General features: G+C 43.5%; 1 protein-coding gene across 1 annotated transcript; it reads left to right on the forward strand.

The window, feature by feature from the left end:
- The first annotated feature begins 741 nt into the window (after positions 1-741).
- LOC141718896 (uncharacterized) lies at positions 742-1,760 on the forward strand. The gene is made up of 2 exons (XM_074521270.1): positions 742-1,123; positions 1,234-1,760. The coding sequence occupies exons 1-2, from the start codon at positions 742-744 to the stop codon at positions 1,758-1,760; spliced, it is 909 nt and encodes a 302-aa protein (XP_074377371.1).
- Positions 1,761-15,385: the final 13,625 nt, after the last annotated feature.

Genomic DNA, 15,385 nt, shown 5'->3' on the forward strand with positions numbered 1-15,385 from the left:
CTTACATCGGAGGTGAATCGGGGGTACAAACCCTCGCATTCTCTTCACCTTCAGGTATAGACCGAAGCCACCTTCAAGGCATCCGAAGCCTGTTCAAGCTCCCGAAGGAATCTGGGCATAACATTTGGCGCCGTCTGTGGGAAATACGAGAGTTACAAGCTGAGAACGAGACCATGACGGAAACAATTCATGAACATTCACCGCCCCCTAATTTTACCGACAAAGGAAAAACGTCCTCCCTAGTGGATGAGGATGGGGTCATTACACTAACTCCTGAAGAAGAAGCCTTACTCCTAAAGATCCGGGCGGAAAAGGCCGCGGAGAAGGGCAAGGGCAAAGTTGATCAAGTCGACAAGGAAGCAGAAGCGCGGGCAAAGAAAAGAGAAGCTGATGCGCTCCGACTGAAGGCCCTGCAGCTGCAAAGGGAGGAAATTGAACTGCAAGAATGAAATTTACGGGAAGCGATGCGGGCCGACGAGCCCGGCAGAACGAATAAGGATAAAAGGGAACGTAGGGTGTATGACGAAGAAGATGAGTCTGACTCTGATTCGCATCCCCGAAGGAAAATGACCAAACAACTATTTTCTTCTGATTCGGATGAAGAGCCCGATGGACCCCGCCTCAGGCTCAACCGCCTAGAGAAGGCCCTATTCGGTGATAGAAGGCCCGATCGAGAACCGGTCATGACACAAGAAATCGAGCTATATCGACCCCCCGGGCGAAGAGAGACAATTCCCTAAGATGAGCGAGTTCAATGGGAAAGGAGACCCTGATGACCACTGTGAAAAATATGAACTCCTGATGGTTGGGATGGGCCACAATGATATTATGTTGTGCAAAATGTTTAAGACTTATCTGAAAGGGTCTGCGTCGATGTGGTACAAGTCCCTAAAACCTCGGTCCATCGGGTCCTACGAGCAGTTGAAGAGGATGTTTTTGAAGTACTACTCGCACCTATGCCGAAAGGCGAAGGATACTGAAGCCCTGGTCCACTGCAGACAGAGGGCGAATGAAGAGCTGGGGGATTATCTCGCTCGGTTCAAGAAAGAAGCGGGGATGGTCACTAACCTGGACAAAATCAAAGCAATGGGCTTCCTAACGGCGGGGCTGGACCCCTATAAAGGTAAAAAGCTTCGCTCATCTCTTTACGATTTCCCCCCGAAATCCCTGAATGATATATATGTAAGAGGCGAGAATATTCACCAAAAGATGGAAAGTATTGGGGGTATAAAGATTCAAGAAGAGACGACCGATCAAAGCGAGCCGACAGATATGAGGGCTCAAGATCAGGATCTGACCGAAAGGATAGCAGGAAAGAAGGAAGGAAAGAAATGGATCGCGGGGCCGAACGGCGTCGAGATAGGGATTCAGCCGTATTCACCCCTTTGAATGCGCCGATCTCCAAGATTCTCCATGAGATCAAGGGCAAGCCAGGATTTGTTCGCCCCACCAAGATGAAGGTCCAAAACCACAAGAAAAACCCCGATAAGTACTGCGACTATCACAGGGGCAAGGGGCATAACACCGATGAGTGCTATCACCTTAAAAAGCTCATTAAGCGCATGATCAAAGACGGCGAGCTTAATCAGTTCGTCCGAGATCTGAGAGATAGGTTAGGGCCGAAGGAGAACCAAGAGGAGGAGGTAGAGGCCGATGAGCCAGAGCAAAGGGACATGATAAGGGGCGAAGTAAAAACTATATCTGGGGGAAGCATCCTGGATAAGGATAGTAAGGCAGCAAAGAAGAAGTATGCCCAATAAGTGTACAATCTATATCAATTTGGACAGGCAAAGCCCCATATGCCCATGACCTTCAGCACTAAAGATTATGAGGATATCATTCGCCCGCATGAGGACCCCCTAATTGACCCATCATCGGGAAAGACAAGATATGGAAATTGATGGTGGATAGAGGCAGCTCGGCCAATATACTGTTCCACAAAACCTACTGCAAGATGAACTTGGCGGGAGAGCAACTAGAGCCCTGCAACGAAGCTCCCCTTTATGCCATCGGAGGGCATCCCATTCAGTTCGAAGGAACGATTACTCTACCGGTCCTCCTAGGCAGGTTGTCATATACCGTCGAAAAGATGGTGAAGTTCTATATAGTTCGGATCGAAAGCCCGTACAATGCAATATTTGGCAGGCCCTTCTTATCGACCTTTGAAGCAGTGGAGTCTATACCCCACCTTAAACTCAAGTTCCCCACTGAAAAAGGGGTAGGAGAAATGAGGGGCAATCAGAAAATCGCCCGAATCATAATGCTCGAAGACCTTGAGAAGGATCAGGAATATGAAGGACCCGACGGAACCGGGAAGAGGAAGCGGGCAGAGTCCGAACCCAGCGGAAGCCGAGAAACATTGAACATTGAGTTGGAGAAATTTGGGGCCGATCTCTCGAGCCCAATCGCCGAACCCGCCGCAGAGACCGAAGAAGTGGAATTGTACGCGGGCCATTCGCGAAAGATGGTTCGGATTGGAAAAAACATGGGGGCGGATATGAAGACGAAGGTAATAGCTGTCATTCGACAATACCATGATGTGTTCGCCTGGGGATCGGAAGACATGCCCGGATTGGATCCCAAGACGGCAACGCACTGCTTGAATGTGTAGCCCGAGGCCAAGCCGGTAAAGCAGAAGAAGAGGACATTTGCAGTCGAACGACAGAAGGTCATAGAGGCCTAAGTGGAAAAATTGTTGGAAGCCAAATTTATCGAGGAAATTGAGTATCCCGACTGGCTAGCCAATGTGGTGGTCGTCAAGAAGTCAAATGGGAAATGGAGGATGTGCGTGGATTACACGGACCTCAATAAAGCATGTCTGAAAGATCACTACCCCTTGCCTAACATCGACCAACTGATAGACGCCACAGCAGGATATGAGGTACTTAGTTTTTTGGATGCTTTTTCTGGTTATCATCAAATTGCTATGAATGATAAGGATGTGCCCAAGACAGCGTTCATAACTCCGAAGGGGACTTATGCTTATATTAAAATGCCTTTCGGACTGAAGAACGCTGGAGCCACATTCCAGCGAATGGTGAACAAGGTCTTTAAAGAGCAGTTCAGAAGGAACATGGAAGCATATGTGGATGATATGATAGTAAAATCACTGTTCCAAGATCATGTCGAAGACCTAAAAGAATGCTTCGAAATACTCCGAAAGGACAACATGAGAATCAATCCGAACAAATATACCTTCGGAGTCTCTAGTGGCAAGTTTCTCGGTTACATGGTCAGCGCCCGGGGAATAGAGGCGAACCCAGAGAAGATCGAGGCAGTTATTAATATGAAACCTCCCAAATGCATCAGAGACATCCAGAAATTGACAGGCCGGCTCGCCACCCTTCGGCGTTTCATTTCCCGATCAGCCGGCAAGGCACTCCCCTTCTTCGCCGTGCTCAAAGGGTCAAAGAATTTTGAATGGGGGCCCGAATGTCAAAAGGCATTCGAAGAAGTAAAAGAATATCTTACAAAGGAACCACTCTTAATGAGGCCCGATCCGAAGGAAACCCTTCATCTTTATCTAGCCGTGTTCGACAGAAATCTGGGGGCCATACTTGTGAAAAACTACGAGGGCAATCAGCATCCCGTGTTCTACGTGTCCCATATCCTCAAGGATGCAGAGATAAGGTACCCCAACGTCGAAAAATTCGCATATGGGTTGGTTATGGCCTCCCGAAAATTGCGACATTATTTCCAAGGCCGGACGATCCAAGTTGTCACCAACCAACCTCTGAAGAAGATTTTGACAAGACCCGAAGCCTTTGAAAGAGTCGTAGCATGGTCCATCGAACTCGGGGAATTTGATCTCGAGTACGTTCCCCGAACGACAATTAAGGCTTAGGCTTTGGCCGACTTCATGGTTGAATGCACATTCTCGGGTCCGAAGGATCTTTCACCTAACGAGCAACTAATCCGGATCCCAGGGAAGGGGAAACTTTTTGTAGATGGGTCGGTAGCCGGAAAAAAGTATGGGGCCGACTTAATCCTCTCCAACCCCGAAGGATTCGAGATATGCCAAGCCATAAGATTTGACTTTCCTTTGATAAATAATGAAGCCGAATATGAGGCACTCCTCGCAGGAATAAAGCTGGCCCGAAGCCTTGAGGCGAAGCACCTAAGGGCCTTCAGCGATTCCATGGTGGTTGTGAAATACTTCACGGGGGAATATGAGCAAAGGGATCCCCCAACGAAAGCCTATGTTGCCAAGGTACGAGATGCTTCTTTATCATTTGAAACCTTTGAACTAAGTCAAATTGGAAGAGAGAACAATTCTAGGGGGACGCCCTTTCCAGGCTAGCTTCGGCCGAGACACAGAACTTAACTAGTTCTATTTACCTCACCGAAGCCAAGATGCCTTCGATCGAGAAGAAAGAATGTCTTAAAATTCACCAGGGGAGCGACTGGATGACCCCCCTCAGGAACTTTCTGGAGAAAGGCATTCTACCCCCAGACCGAAAGGAAGCGCTGAAAATTAAATACAGAGCATCGAGCTACACAATAATTAATGGGCGGATGTATCGCCGGTCAGTCAGTCAGCCCCTTCTGTGATGTTTGAACAACGAAGAACAGCAACAGGCTCTGGAGGAAGTGCACGAAGGAATTTACGATGAGCACCTGGCTGGTCGGTCGTTTGCCATTAAAATTCTCCGACAGGGATTTTTCTGGCCCACTCTAAAAGCCGACGCCAGCTACTATGCAAAAAGGTGTGTACAGTGCCAGTTGTTCGCCACTGTCCCGAAACAGCCCCCAGAAGAAATGACCTTTGTACTAAGCCCTATTCCATTCGCCGTATGGGCCGTGGACATAGTCGACATACTCCCAACTAGCACGAAGCAAGCGAAGTACTGCATAATCGCCATCGACTACATGACCAAGTGGGTCAAAGCCCGTCCTCTGTCATCCATAACCGAATAAGCCGCAAAAAAGTTCTTTCTGGAACAGGTCATTCTCTGATTTGGCATTCTGAAAATGTGCATCTCAGATAATGGAACTCAGTTTATTGGGAACAAATTCCGCAAGTTTCTGCATCATTTCGGAATTGAACAGAAATTTAGCTCAGTCGCCCACCCGCAAGGAAATGGGGCAATCGAAGCGGCAAACAAAGTGATATTTCGAGGAATAAAAAAGAGGCTGGGCGAGGCCAAAGGAAGATGGGCGGAAGAACTCCCATGGATCTTATGGGCTTACCGAACGACCCCTAGGACATCAACGGTAGAAACTCCTTTCTGAATGGCCTATGTAACCGAGGCCCTAGTTCTTGTCGAAGTGGGCTTGGAATCATACCGAACCGAGACCTACAATGTGGAAACTAATAGCTTCGGGCTGAGGGCGAACACAGACTTATTGGAGGAGGAAAGGGAAGCCGCCCACCAAAGGAACATATGGTATTTACTACAAGCGGTACAACACTATGACTCCAATGTGAAAAAAAGGTCTTTTGGAGTTGGAGATCTAGTCCTAAGGGAGTTGGCCGCATCTATGCCGGCCAAACAAGGAAAGCTCTAGCCTAACTGGGCGAAGCATATAAGCTCAAAACGTTGTCGGGCGAAGCAATTAAAAACACTTGGCACGCCAGTCGGCTTCGAAAATTTTATCAGTAAGAAATTTCTTTAAAGTTTGTATTTGAATACTATATGAAGAATGTAAACAATTTGATTATAAATAAAGATGCATTTTCTGTCACATTTCTTTATTTACACATGCCGCGGCCGCCCGAGTATTATCTGAGGGCGATCCCGAAGAAGATAAACCCTTCAGCCGCCGCCCTTGTCTAATTTCTTAATTAAACATGTAACATAAGGGGCAATCGCCCAAAACTCGAACATCCTTCACTACACTATTATGATTTAATTTGTACATGGTAAACACGAATTAAGGGCCTTAAGGGGCAATCCTAGAATAACGCCCTATCATTTGTCTTCCCTTATTCATTTGATATTAAAAAGTCTGAAGGAATCCCTGTCCCGGGGCAATCTAAAAGAAGAACATGGTCCTTCGGCCTCAATCATGTGTTCTAAAAAGGACCCAAAACCAGGTCTAGGGGCAATCCCGAAGAAGACCTCCTGTTGGCCGAATGAACCATGACATGTTGATCTAGGGGCAATCGCCGAAAGATCAGCATCCCTATTCCTTCGCCTAATTTAGTAAAAGAATTAACAGCCCAAAGTCACCTTCGGCCTTTAACCCTTGGGGCCATAGGGGGTAGTAAGGGAGTAATTCACTTTATTAAGATCGTTAAGGCAAATGAATAAGCCGAAGATACGATTCATTTTATTAAAATTGTTAAAATTGTTACGGCAAATAAAGCTGAAGATACAATTCATTTTATCAAGATCGTTAAGGCAATGAATAAGCCGAAGATACGATTTATTTTATTAAAATTGTTAAAATTATTAAGGCAGATAAAGCCAAAGATATAATTCATTTTATCAAGATCGTTAAGGCGAATGAATAAGCCGAAGATACAATTCATTTTATTAAAATTATTAAAATTGTTAAGGCAGATGAAGCCAAAGATACAATTTATTTTATGAAAATCGTTAAGGCATCAATAATGCCGAAGAGACGATTTGTTTTAATTGTTAAGGCAAATGAAGCCGAAGATACAACTATTAAAATCAGTAAATAAGAGACAATGCTGACGAAAGATGAAAGATGCATTAACATATAAAAGCTCGAAGGCTAGTTAAATTACAAAAGCTCGAAGACAGGAGTACCAATTACAAAAGGCAGGAGTACCGATTACAAAAAATAAAAATACAAGTCAAGAAGATGAATGAAGAATGCCGCTGCAAGAGTTAGGTATGACCATGGAAACACCAACGACAAACTTTGCAACAAGATCATCTTCCGTCATATCAAGCACCTCAGTGCTGAAAGCTTAGGCCTGAAGGTCTTCATCCGAAAGCTCTTCGTCTTCGCCGGAGGAGACAGGAGGGACTTCAACTACTGGCCAGCCGATCGGATCCTCCAGGCTGTCGTCCAGCAACTGCTTATAATCCCAGTTCAGACCATGGGCCTTTTCCAGGACATAGTCAGCGTCGAACTGGAAGCAGCGCTCCTCCGTCCGGTCCAGCTGCTTCTGCTTCTTCCGAAGCTCCTTTCGGGACCTCTTCAACTGGACGTTCTGGTGGGAGATCCTCTGGTTCACCTACTCCAACTCCTTCTCCAGCCAGGACTTCTCCCCCCTCAGTGCGGTGGCCTCGCCATCCAGGACCTCGCTCTGGGCTTTCACCCTTACGAGTTCCTCTTCGGCCACCATGGCCCTCCTCTCCAGCTCTTTCACCTCGGCCATCCGAGTCTCCATGTCCCTGACTTTATCCTCCACAGCTGCGGCCCAAGGAGCAGCCTACAAAAAAGACAGGGCAAAAGCATTAGGAAAGGTGCTGAAGGAAAAAGGACGAGCGAAAGAATAAATAAAAACTTAAAAACATACCAGGGACAAAAAGGACAGAAGCTCAGTGCAAGCCTAGGTCGGAGAATCCAAAGCAAAAGCCGGCAGATCGGCTGGGAGCTGGAGGCCATGGCAGAGGTCCGAAGCAACCTCCTTCGTAGACTGCCTCGCCGGGTAGACAGTGTGGTCGGACGTCAACACACCCCATCCAGGGAGATAGGAGTGAACGACCCCCTCCCGGCCGCGGGTCCTCTTGGAAGAGTTCCCTTCCCTCACCACCACCGGCTCATCCTCATCCCTATCGGAGGTCGTCGGAGCCTGACAGAGCGGCATACCCTCTCCGCCTCCGATCTATCCTCCGTCTTCTCGGAGGGATTCAGCGTGGATTCTCCATCAGCAGCCTTCTTCTTCGCCGCCTCTCCTGCGGCCCTCTTTTCCGCCGCCCTGGCCTTCTTCGTCTCTATCAGAGCCTCTATTGAAGACACTGAAATGTAAACAGGAGATAAGTCAGCACGAACATGTATAATAGAATGCATAAAAAAGGAACAAAATATGCGGGCGAACAAAACTGCCTAAGGAAAGAATGAAGGAAGAAGTTTTGTTACCCCCACCCCACAAGCTGAGGAGCCATTCTCTATCCCGAAACTCCTCGGGAGTCAACTTACTCATATTGATGTCAACCAGGGCCGCATAGTCCTCCTTCTACCTCTCTGTTAGACTCGGAGCGAGGAGCAGCGAAGGGTTCACGTCCCGCCAGACGCCCAACGGAGCCAATTTCCGACCACTCACAAAACACAAGTGAGTATGGGTCTGCTTGTTGCTGGAGTTGGTGGCCATCCAATCTGCTCGGCCAGCCCGACGAGCGATGGTATAAAAACCCGGACTCTTCGGGTTCTTCCAGAAGTCGTAATGCCACCAGAATAGCCTCGGAGTTGGACGAACTTCGGCATAGAGACACCTGTTCTGGAAGCAATTGATATGGATGAATCCATTGGGATCCATCTGCCCCAAAGCGATCCCCATCTATCTAAAGAGCTACTTCACCATCTTCAGAATCGGCACTCTGAAGCCACACTTGAAGGCCGCCTCCGAGATCCCGACGGCACAGCCTCCAAACCCTTCGGGCACTCCGGGCGTGTCATAAATCCGCTCGTGCTCCTTGGGGGCATAGAGCCAAAAGAAATTCCGAGGGACGAAGAAGTTAGAATACATCTAGACTATTCTCTCCTTCGTCAACTCCGACCGGTTATTCGCCGCCGGGTAATTCGCCACCGAACCGTAAAGATCCCGACCCGTTCTCTTGGGGCGGATAAAAGAGGTTCCCACCAAAGTGCCCGACCTCGGATCCCAAGTCTCTGGGGGCGGTTCGCTCGGTCCATCTCCCTGTATTCGGAAAAAGAGTGACGTTAGTCCACGTACTCGGGACACGACAAAGGAAAAATAAAAAACATTAAAAGGCCGAGTACATGTCCCAAAACCGAGCGAACAGGAAAAAGATCCGGAGTCGGATCCCGGAGACTGTTCTAAAGGGAAAGTCTCCCGAAGGATGTACTCGCCCCCATAAAACCCTTGGCCTTCCATCTTTAAACTCTGAACCGCCCATCAGCCCCCGGGTCGGCTCCCGAAGGATGTTCTTAGGCCAAGAACCCCCCGAAGAGTGTTTTTGGCCAAAAAACACCTCGCATGCCATCTTTAAACCCATAGGGGAACCCAGAAAAACTTCTATTTCCTACCCAGAAACGCCCAAAAGGTTAAAAACTCCAAAAAGGGCAATAACACACGCATAAAACCCAGAAAAGTCCCCTAAACTCAGAACCCAGACAAAAACCATTGAGCCCACATGCAAACATCATAAAACACAGAAACTTGCATACAAATGTACCAGGAAATTGAAAAGCAAGAAAAGAAACTTACTGATTTGAATATGTTCTTGGATTGAGATGGGATAATCTGGGAAGACGGAGTTCTTGTTGCCCGTGATTGAGAAACTCGCCGCAATTTGTCGCTGTGTGTAGAGAAACTGAAAATGATGAAAAGAAAAGGAAATGCATAGATGGGCTTATATAGGCAATAGTCAAAAATGTACTGGAGTAAAATGGAGAAGAAACAAGTGGAGAACTTATTTTATTATTGTACTTTTTATCTTTGTCTTCACTTGTAAACTTGGTGATATATAAACCAAGTAGCAGCTAGTAATTAGAAGAGAATTTTTCCAGAGCTGTTTAGAAAAATCTTGAGAGAAAAATTATCTAGTTTGTACTAGGACGCAGCTGTGATCAACTTCTTGAATCACAGATTTTCTGAAATACCATCTCTGGTGGAACAACAAATCCACCAGAAAAGTTTTTAAGGTCTGTTGTGTTCTTTACATTAGTGTTTGAATATATATCTGTCAGTATTAGCTTAAAGCAATTCATACACTTGTTTATCTTAAACACATAGCCTTTGAAACTGCTCAAAACTTGAAAAAGTTTTGAGATTTACATTCAACCCCCCTTCTGTAAATCTCATTGTTAGTTCATTAGGAATAACAATTGGTATCAGAGCAAGCTCTTGACACACAAAGAGTTTAAAGATCTTGAAAACTAACAAATATGAGTAAGAAGGATATTGGAGTAAAAATCCCAGTTCTTGACAAAGACAGTTATCACCATTGGAAGGTGAAAATGCACCTTCATCTACTCTCCCAAGATGAAGGTTATGTAAACTGCATTGAGAATGGTCCTCACATTCCCCACAAAGTAGCCACAGTTGCTACGGCCACAATTGCTGTTGGTCAATCCATTCCAAAACCTAGAGCAGAATGGACAATGGAAGACACAGAAGAAGTCCACAAGGATAAGAAGGCTATAAATATTTTGTTTAATGGTCTTGACAAGGATATGTTTGATAATGTGATAAATTGCACAACTGCCAAAGAGGTTTGGGACACAGTTCAGCTACTGTGTGAAGGTACAGAACAAGTAAAAGAAAACAAAATGCAGCTTCTCATTCAACAGTATGAGTATTTTCATTTTGAAGAAAATGAATCTTTAAATGACACATTCAATAGATTCCAAAAGCTGTTGAATGGACTGAAGCTGTATGGTAGAGTGTACCAGGTGAAGGATTCAAATCTTAAATTTTTAAGATCCTTGCCAAAGGAATGGAAACCCATGACTGTCTCCTTAAGAAACTCTCAAGATTATAAGGACTTCACTCTTGAAAGATTATATGGAATCTTGAAGACTTATGAACTAGAGCTGGAACAGGATGAGGTATTGGAGAAGGAAAGAAAGAAAGGAGGTTCAGTTGCCTTGGTAGCTGAAAATGAGAAAGAATGCAGACAAGAAACTGTGAGATCTACATCAAACTCCAAAGATAGCACAAGCAAATCAGAATCAAGCAAGGGTAAGGAGCAAGTTGCTGAGAATGAAGACAACTCCAGCCAAGATGACTCTGATGGTATTGATGAGCATCTTGCATTTCTGTCCAGGAGATTTGCAAAGATGAAATTTAGGAAAAACACTAGAGCCACTAAACCTCATAAGAACATGGTGGACAAATCCAAGTTCAAGTGTTTCAATTGTGGTATAAGTGGACACTTTGCAAGTGAGTGCAGAAATCCAACTTCTGAAAAGAAGAAATTTGACCAAGTAGATTACAAAAAGAAATATTTTGATCTGCTCAAGCAAAAGGAGAGGGCTTTCATTACTCAAGAAAAAGATTGGGCAGCTGATGGAGAAGAAGAGGATGAAGATGTGGAATATGTCAACTTGGCTCTCATGGCTGATTCTGAGGAAAATGAAGTTAGTTCATCAAGCAACCAGGTAATCACTACTGATTTAACATAGCTTACTAAAGAAGAGTGCAATGATGCTTTTAATGACATGTCTACTGAATTGTATCATTTACGTGTGTGTCTTAAATCTCTTGCTAAAGAAAATAGTAGGATTAAAGAGAACAATCTGTTTTTAAGTAATAGAAATGCTGTGTTAGAAGATAAGTTGATTGACCTAGAGAAAACTAAGCTACATTGTATATCTGTTGAAAATGAACTAGCTGAATCTGTTAAGAAAGTAGAAATACTTTCCAATCAATTAGAGAGAGAGCAAGAGGTGATTAAAGCCTGGAAGACATCTAGGGATGTTAGTGCTCAAATTTCCAAGGTCCAAGGAATTGAATCATTCTGTGAGACTGCCTGGGATAAAAACAAAAAGAAACTGGAATTAATTGATGGGATGTCAACGGATGTGGAATCAACGGATGATGAAAGTTATCCGTTGAAGGAAGAAAAGGAGCATCCGTTGAAGGTTCCTCAATTAAAACAGGCAGATGTTTCTAAAAGTGAAAATCTAAAGAAACTCAACAAAAAGTTTGGTTCAACTTCCAAGAACTTTGTCAAAGAAGAAGCAAGCACATCCAAAGATTTCAGTAAGGTGAATATAGGACACATGACCTTAGAACAGTTAAAGAATAGGCTCAAAGTGGTTGAGGATAAAAAGGAAACTAAAAGGAAATCTAATAGAAATGGGAAGGTAGGGGTTAACAAATATAACAATTACACACCTGATAAGTATGCTCCTAGAAAAAGCTGTGTGCATTGTAGTAGTGTTAATCATCTATCTGCTAATTGCAAATCTATTAAGAAAACTCCCATACCTGTGCCCTCTTCCATGCCTAATATGTATGCATCACCTCTGCATGCTATGCCTGTTATGTCTCAACAGAATCCTTATGCACATTTTGCAAACATGCCATATTTTAACAATCCTTATCTTGCTGTATTTAGTATGCCTCAATTGCCATACAATATGCCAATATGGAATAACATGCTTGCACAATCCATGCCTTATCAAATTCCAAATGTGCTAAATGATTCTGTGACTAACCCTACACCTCAACCAACTACATCTAAGATCAAGGTTGACTCAAAGTTACCTAAGTCTAAAGATGCAGGAGGAATGAAGTCTAGGAGAAAGGCTAACAAGAATGGACCCAAGGAAACTTGGGTACCAAAATCAACTTGATTGATTTTATGGTGTGCAGGGAAAAAGAAGAAATCTATGGTACTTGGACAGTGGCTGTTCAAGACACATGACAGGAGATTTCTCCCTGCTCACAGAGTTTAAGGAGAGAGCTGGCCCTAGCATAACCTTTGGAGATGACAGCAAAGGGTTTACTATGGGATATGGCTTGATTTCAACAAGGAATGTCATAATTGATGAAGTTGCATTAGTTGATGGTCTCAAGCACAACTTACTGAGCATCAGTCAACTATGTGATAGAGGGAATACAATTTCCTTCAATTCAGAAGCCTGTGTTGTCACCAGTAAGAAAGACAACAAAGTGGTTCTAACTGGAGTTAGAAAAGGAAATGTGTACTTAGCTGACTTCAACTCTACAGATGCAGAATCTATTACTTGTCTCTTCAGCAAAGCAAGTTCAGCTGAAAGTTGGCTATGGCACAAGAAGCTATCCCATTTGAATTTCAAGACAATGAATGATCTAGTCAAAAAGGACTTAGTTAGAGAAATTCCTCTTGTTGAATTCTCAAGGGATGGTTTGTGTGATGCTTGTCAGAAAGGCAAAGAAAGGAAAGCATCATTCAAAAAGAAGCTTGAAACAACAATTGATGAACCATTACAGCTGCTACATATGGATTTGTTTGGACCAGTCAATGTATTGTCAATTGCAAGAAAAAGATATTGCTTGGTGATTGTAGATGATTTCTCAAAGTTTTCATGGGTCTATTTTCTTGGATCAAAGGATGAAGCAAGTGAAATCATTATCAATCACATCAGGCAAGTCAATAATCATCCTGACTTGAAGGTTAGGAATATCAGGAGTGACAATGGAACTGAGTTCAAGAATTTGACAATGAGGCTGTTCTGTGAAGAAAATGGAATCATGCATGAGTTCTCAGCTCCAAGAACACCTCAGCAAAATGGGGTAGTTGAAAGAAAGAACAGATCTTTAATTGAGGCTGCTAGAACAATGCTTGAAGAATCAAAGTTACCAACATATTTCTGGGCTGAAGCTGTTAATTGTGCCTGCTACACTTAGAATATTTCTTTGATCAATCAAGCTAAAGGCATGACTCCTTATCAGTTGTTCAAGAGAAGAAAACCAACTCTAAACTTTCTTCATGTCTTTGGATGTAATGCTTTATACTGAGAAATCAATCTGACCATAAAGGGAAGTTTGATGCAAAGGCTGGTGAAGGGATATTTGTTGATTACTCAGCTGGAAAATCTTATAGGGTCTACAATCTAAGAACCAACATTGTTATGGAATCTGTGCATGTTGTGTTTGATGATAAAAAGATTGATGGACTAACAGATGAGGGACACCATGAAAGACTCAAATTTGACAACATTGAGATATATTGTGATGATAGTGAAGAGGAGATTGATGGAGATGACACTTCAAAAGGGTTTCAAGATATGCCCTTGGATAATGCACAGAATTCTGCATCCGTTAAAAGAGGCAATGCAGTATCCGTTGAAAGACATAGTGCATCATCCGTTGAAGTACATAATGAAGCATCCGTTGATCATAGTTCATCAACGGATAATCGATTTACATCATCAGTTGATAGAACTCCAAGTTTCCTGCAAAGGATCAACAACTCAGGGGGAGTTTTAACTGATCAACACTCTGTCTCACATCACGACAATACTGAGGCCACCTCATCTAGAGCACATCTTCCACCTCAAAGGAAATGGACCAAGAATCATCCCTTTGAACTGATCATTGGTGATGCATCATCTAAAGTGCAAACAAGAAAAGCTACTCAAAATGAATGTCTGTATAGTAGTTTTCTATCTCAGGAGGAACCTAAGAAAGTGGAAGAAGCCTTAATGGATCCAGATTGGATATTAGCTATGCAGGAAGAGCTGAACCAATTTGAGAGAAACAAAGTTTGGAAGCTGGTACCCAAGCCAAAGAACAAGAGTTCCATTGACACAAAATGGGTATTCAGAAACAAGATGGATGAAAATGGCATTGTCATAAGGAATAAAGCCAGATTGGTTGCTAAAGGCTATTCTCAACAGGAGGGAATAGATTTTGATGAAATATTTGCTCCAGTTGCAAGACTTGAAGCCATCAGAATCTTTCTAGCCTATGCAGCTAATGCCAATTTCAAAGTCTATCAGATGGATGTCAAGAGTGCTTTTCTAAATGGGGAATTGGAGGAAGAAGTTTATGTAAGCCAACCTCCAGGTTTTGAAGATCAAAATTTTCCAGACCATGTGTATTATCTGTTGAAAGCACTCTATGGACTAAAGCAAGCACCTAGAGCCTGGTATGAGACTTTGTCAAAGTTCCTTCTATGTAATCATTTCACAAGAGGTACTGTTGACAAAACTCTCTTCTTTAGAAATGTTAATGGCTCTAAGATACTTGTACAAATTTATGTAGATGATATTATATTTGGATCTACAGATGATAAGCTTTGTAAAACGTTTGCTAAATTAATGCAAAGTAAATATGAAATGAGCATGATGGGAGAGCTAACTTACTTTCTTGGGTTACAAGTAAAACAAGTTAGTAGTGGAATTTTCATTAGTCAAACTAAATATATTTATGATCTTTTAAAGAAGTTTGACTTAATGGATTGTTCACCTGCAAAAACTCCCATGGCCACTGCCACTAAGCTTGAATTAAACAAGGCTGAAAAGTCTGTGGATATTACAAGTTATAGAGGCATGGTTGGCTCACTTTTATATTTAACTGCTAGTAGACCTGATATAATGTTTTCTACATGTCTCTGTGCTAGATTTCAAGCTGACCCTAAAGAATCTCACTTAGTGGCCATTAAAAGAATTTTCAGATATCTCAAGGGGACTCCAAATCTAGGAATTTGGTACCCTAGAGAGTCTGGTTTTGATCTAATTGGCTACTCAGATGCAGATTATGCAGGTTGCAAAATAGACAGGAAAAGCACAACAGGCACCTGTCAATTTCTAGGGAACAAGCTTGTACCATGGTTCAGCAAGAAGCAGA

This window comes from Apium graveolens, chromosome 4, assembly GCF_009905375.1.
Source record: "Apium graveolens cultivar Ventura chromosome 4, ASM990537v1, whole genome shotgun sequence".
Lineage (NCBI taxonomy): Eukaryota > Viridiplantae > Streptophyta > Magnoliopsida > Apiales > Apiaceae > Apium > Apium graveolens.

What these genes read in the sequence shown, in the direction of transcription:
- LOC141718896 (XM_074521270.1), top strand. Translation starts at nt 742, where the DNA reads ATGAGCGAGTTCAATGGGAAAGGAGACCCTGATGACCACTGTGAAAAA. An exon ending in GGGGCTGGACCCCTATAAAG is followed by an intron (nt 1,124 to 1,233) that starts GTAAAAAGCTTC and finishes GGGGGTATAAAG; the next exon opens with ATTCAAGAAGAGACGACCGA.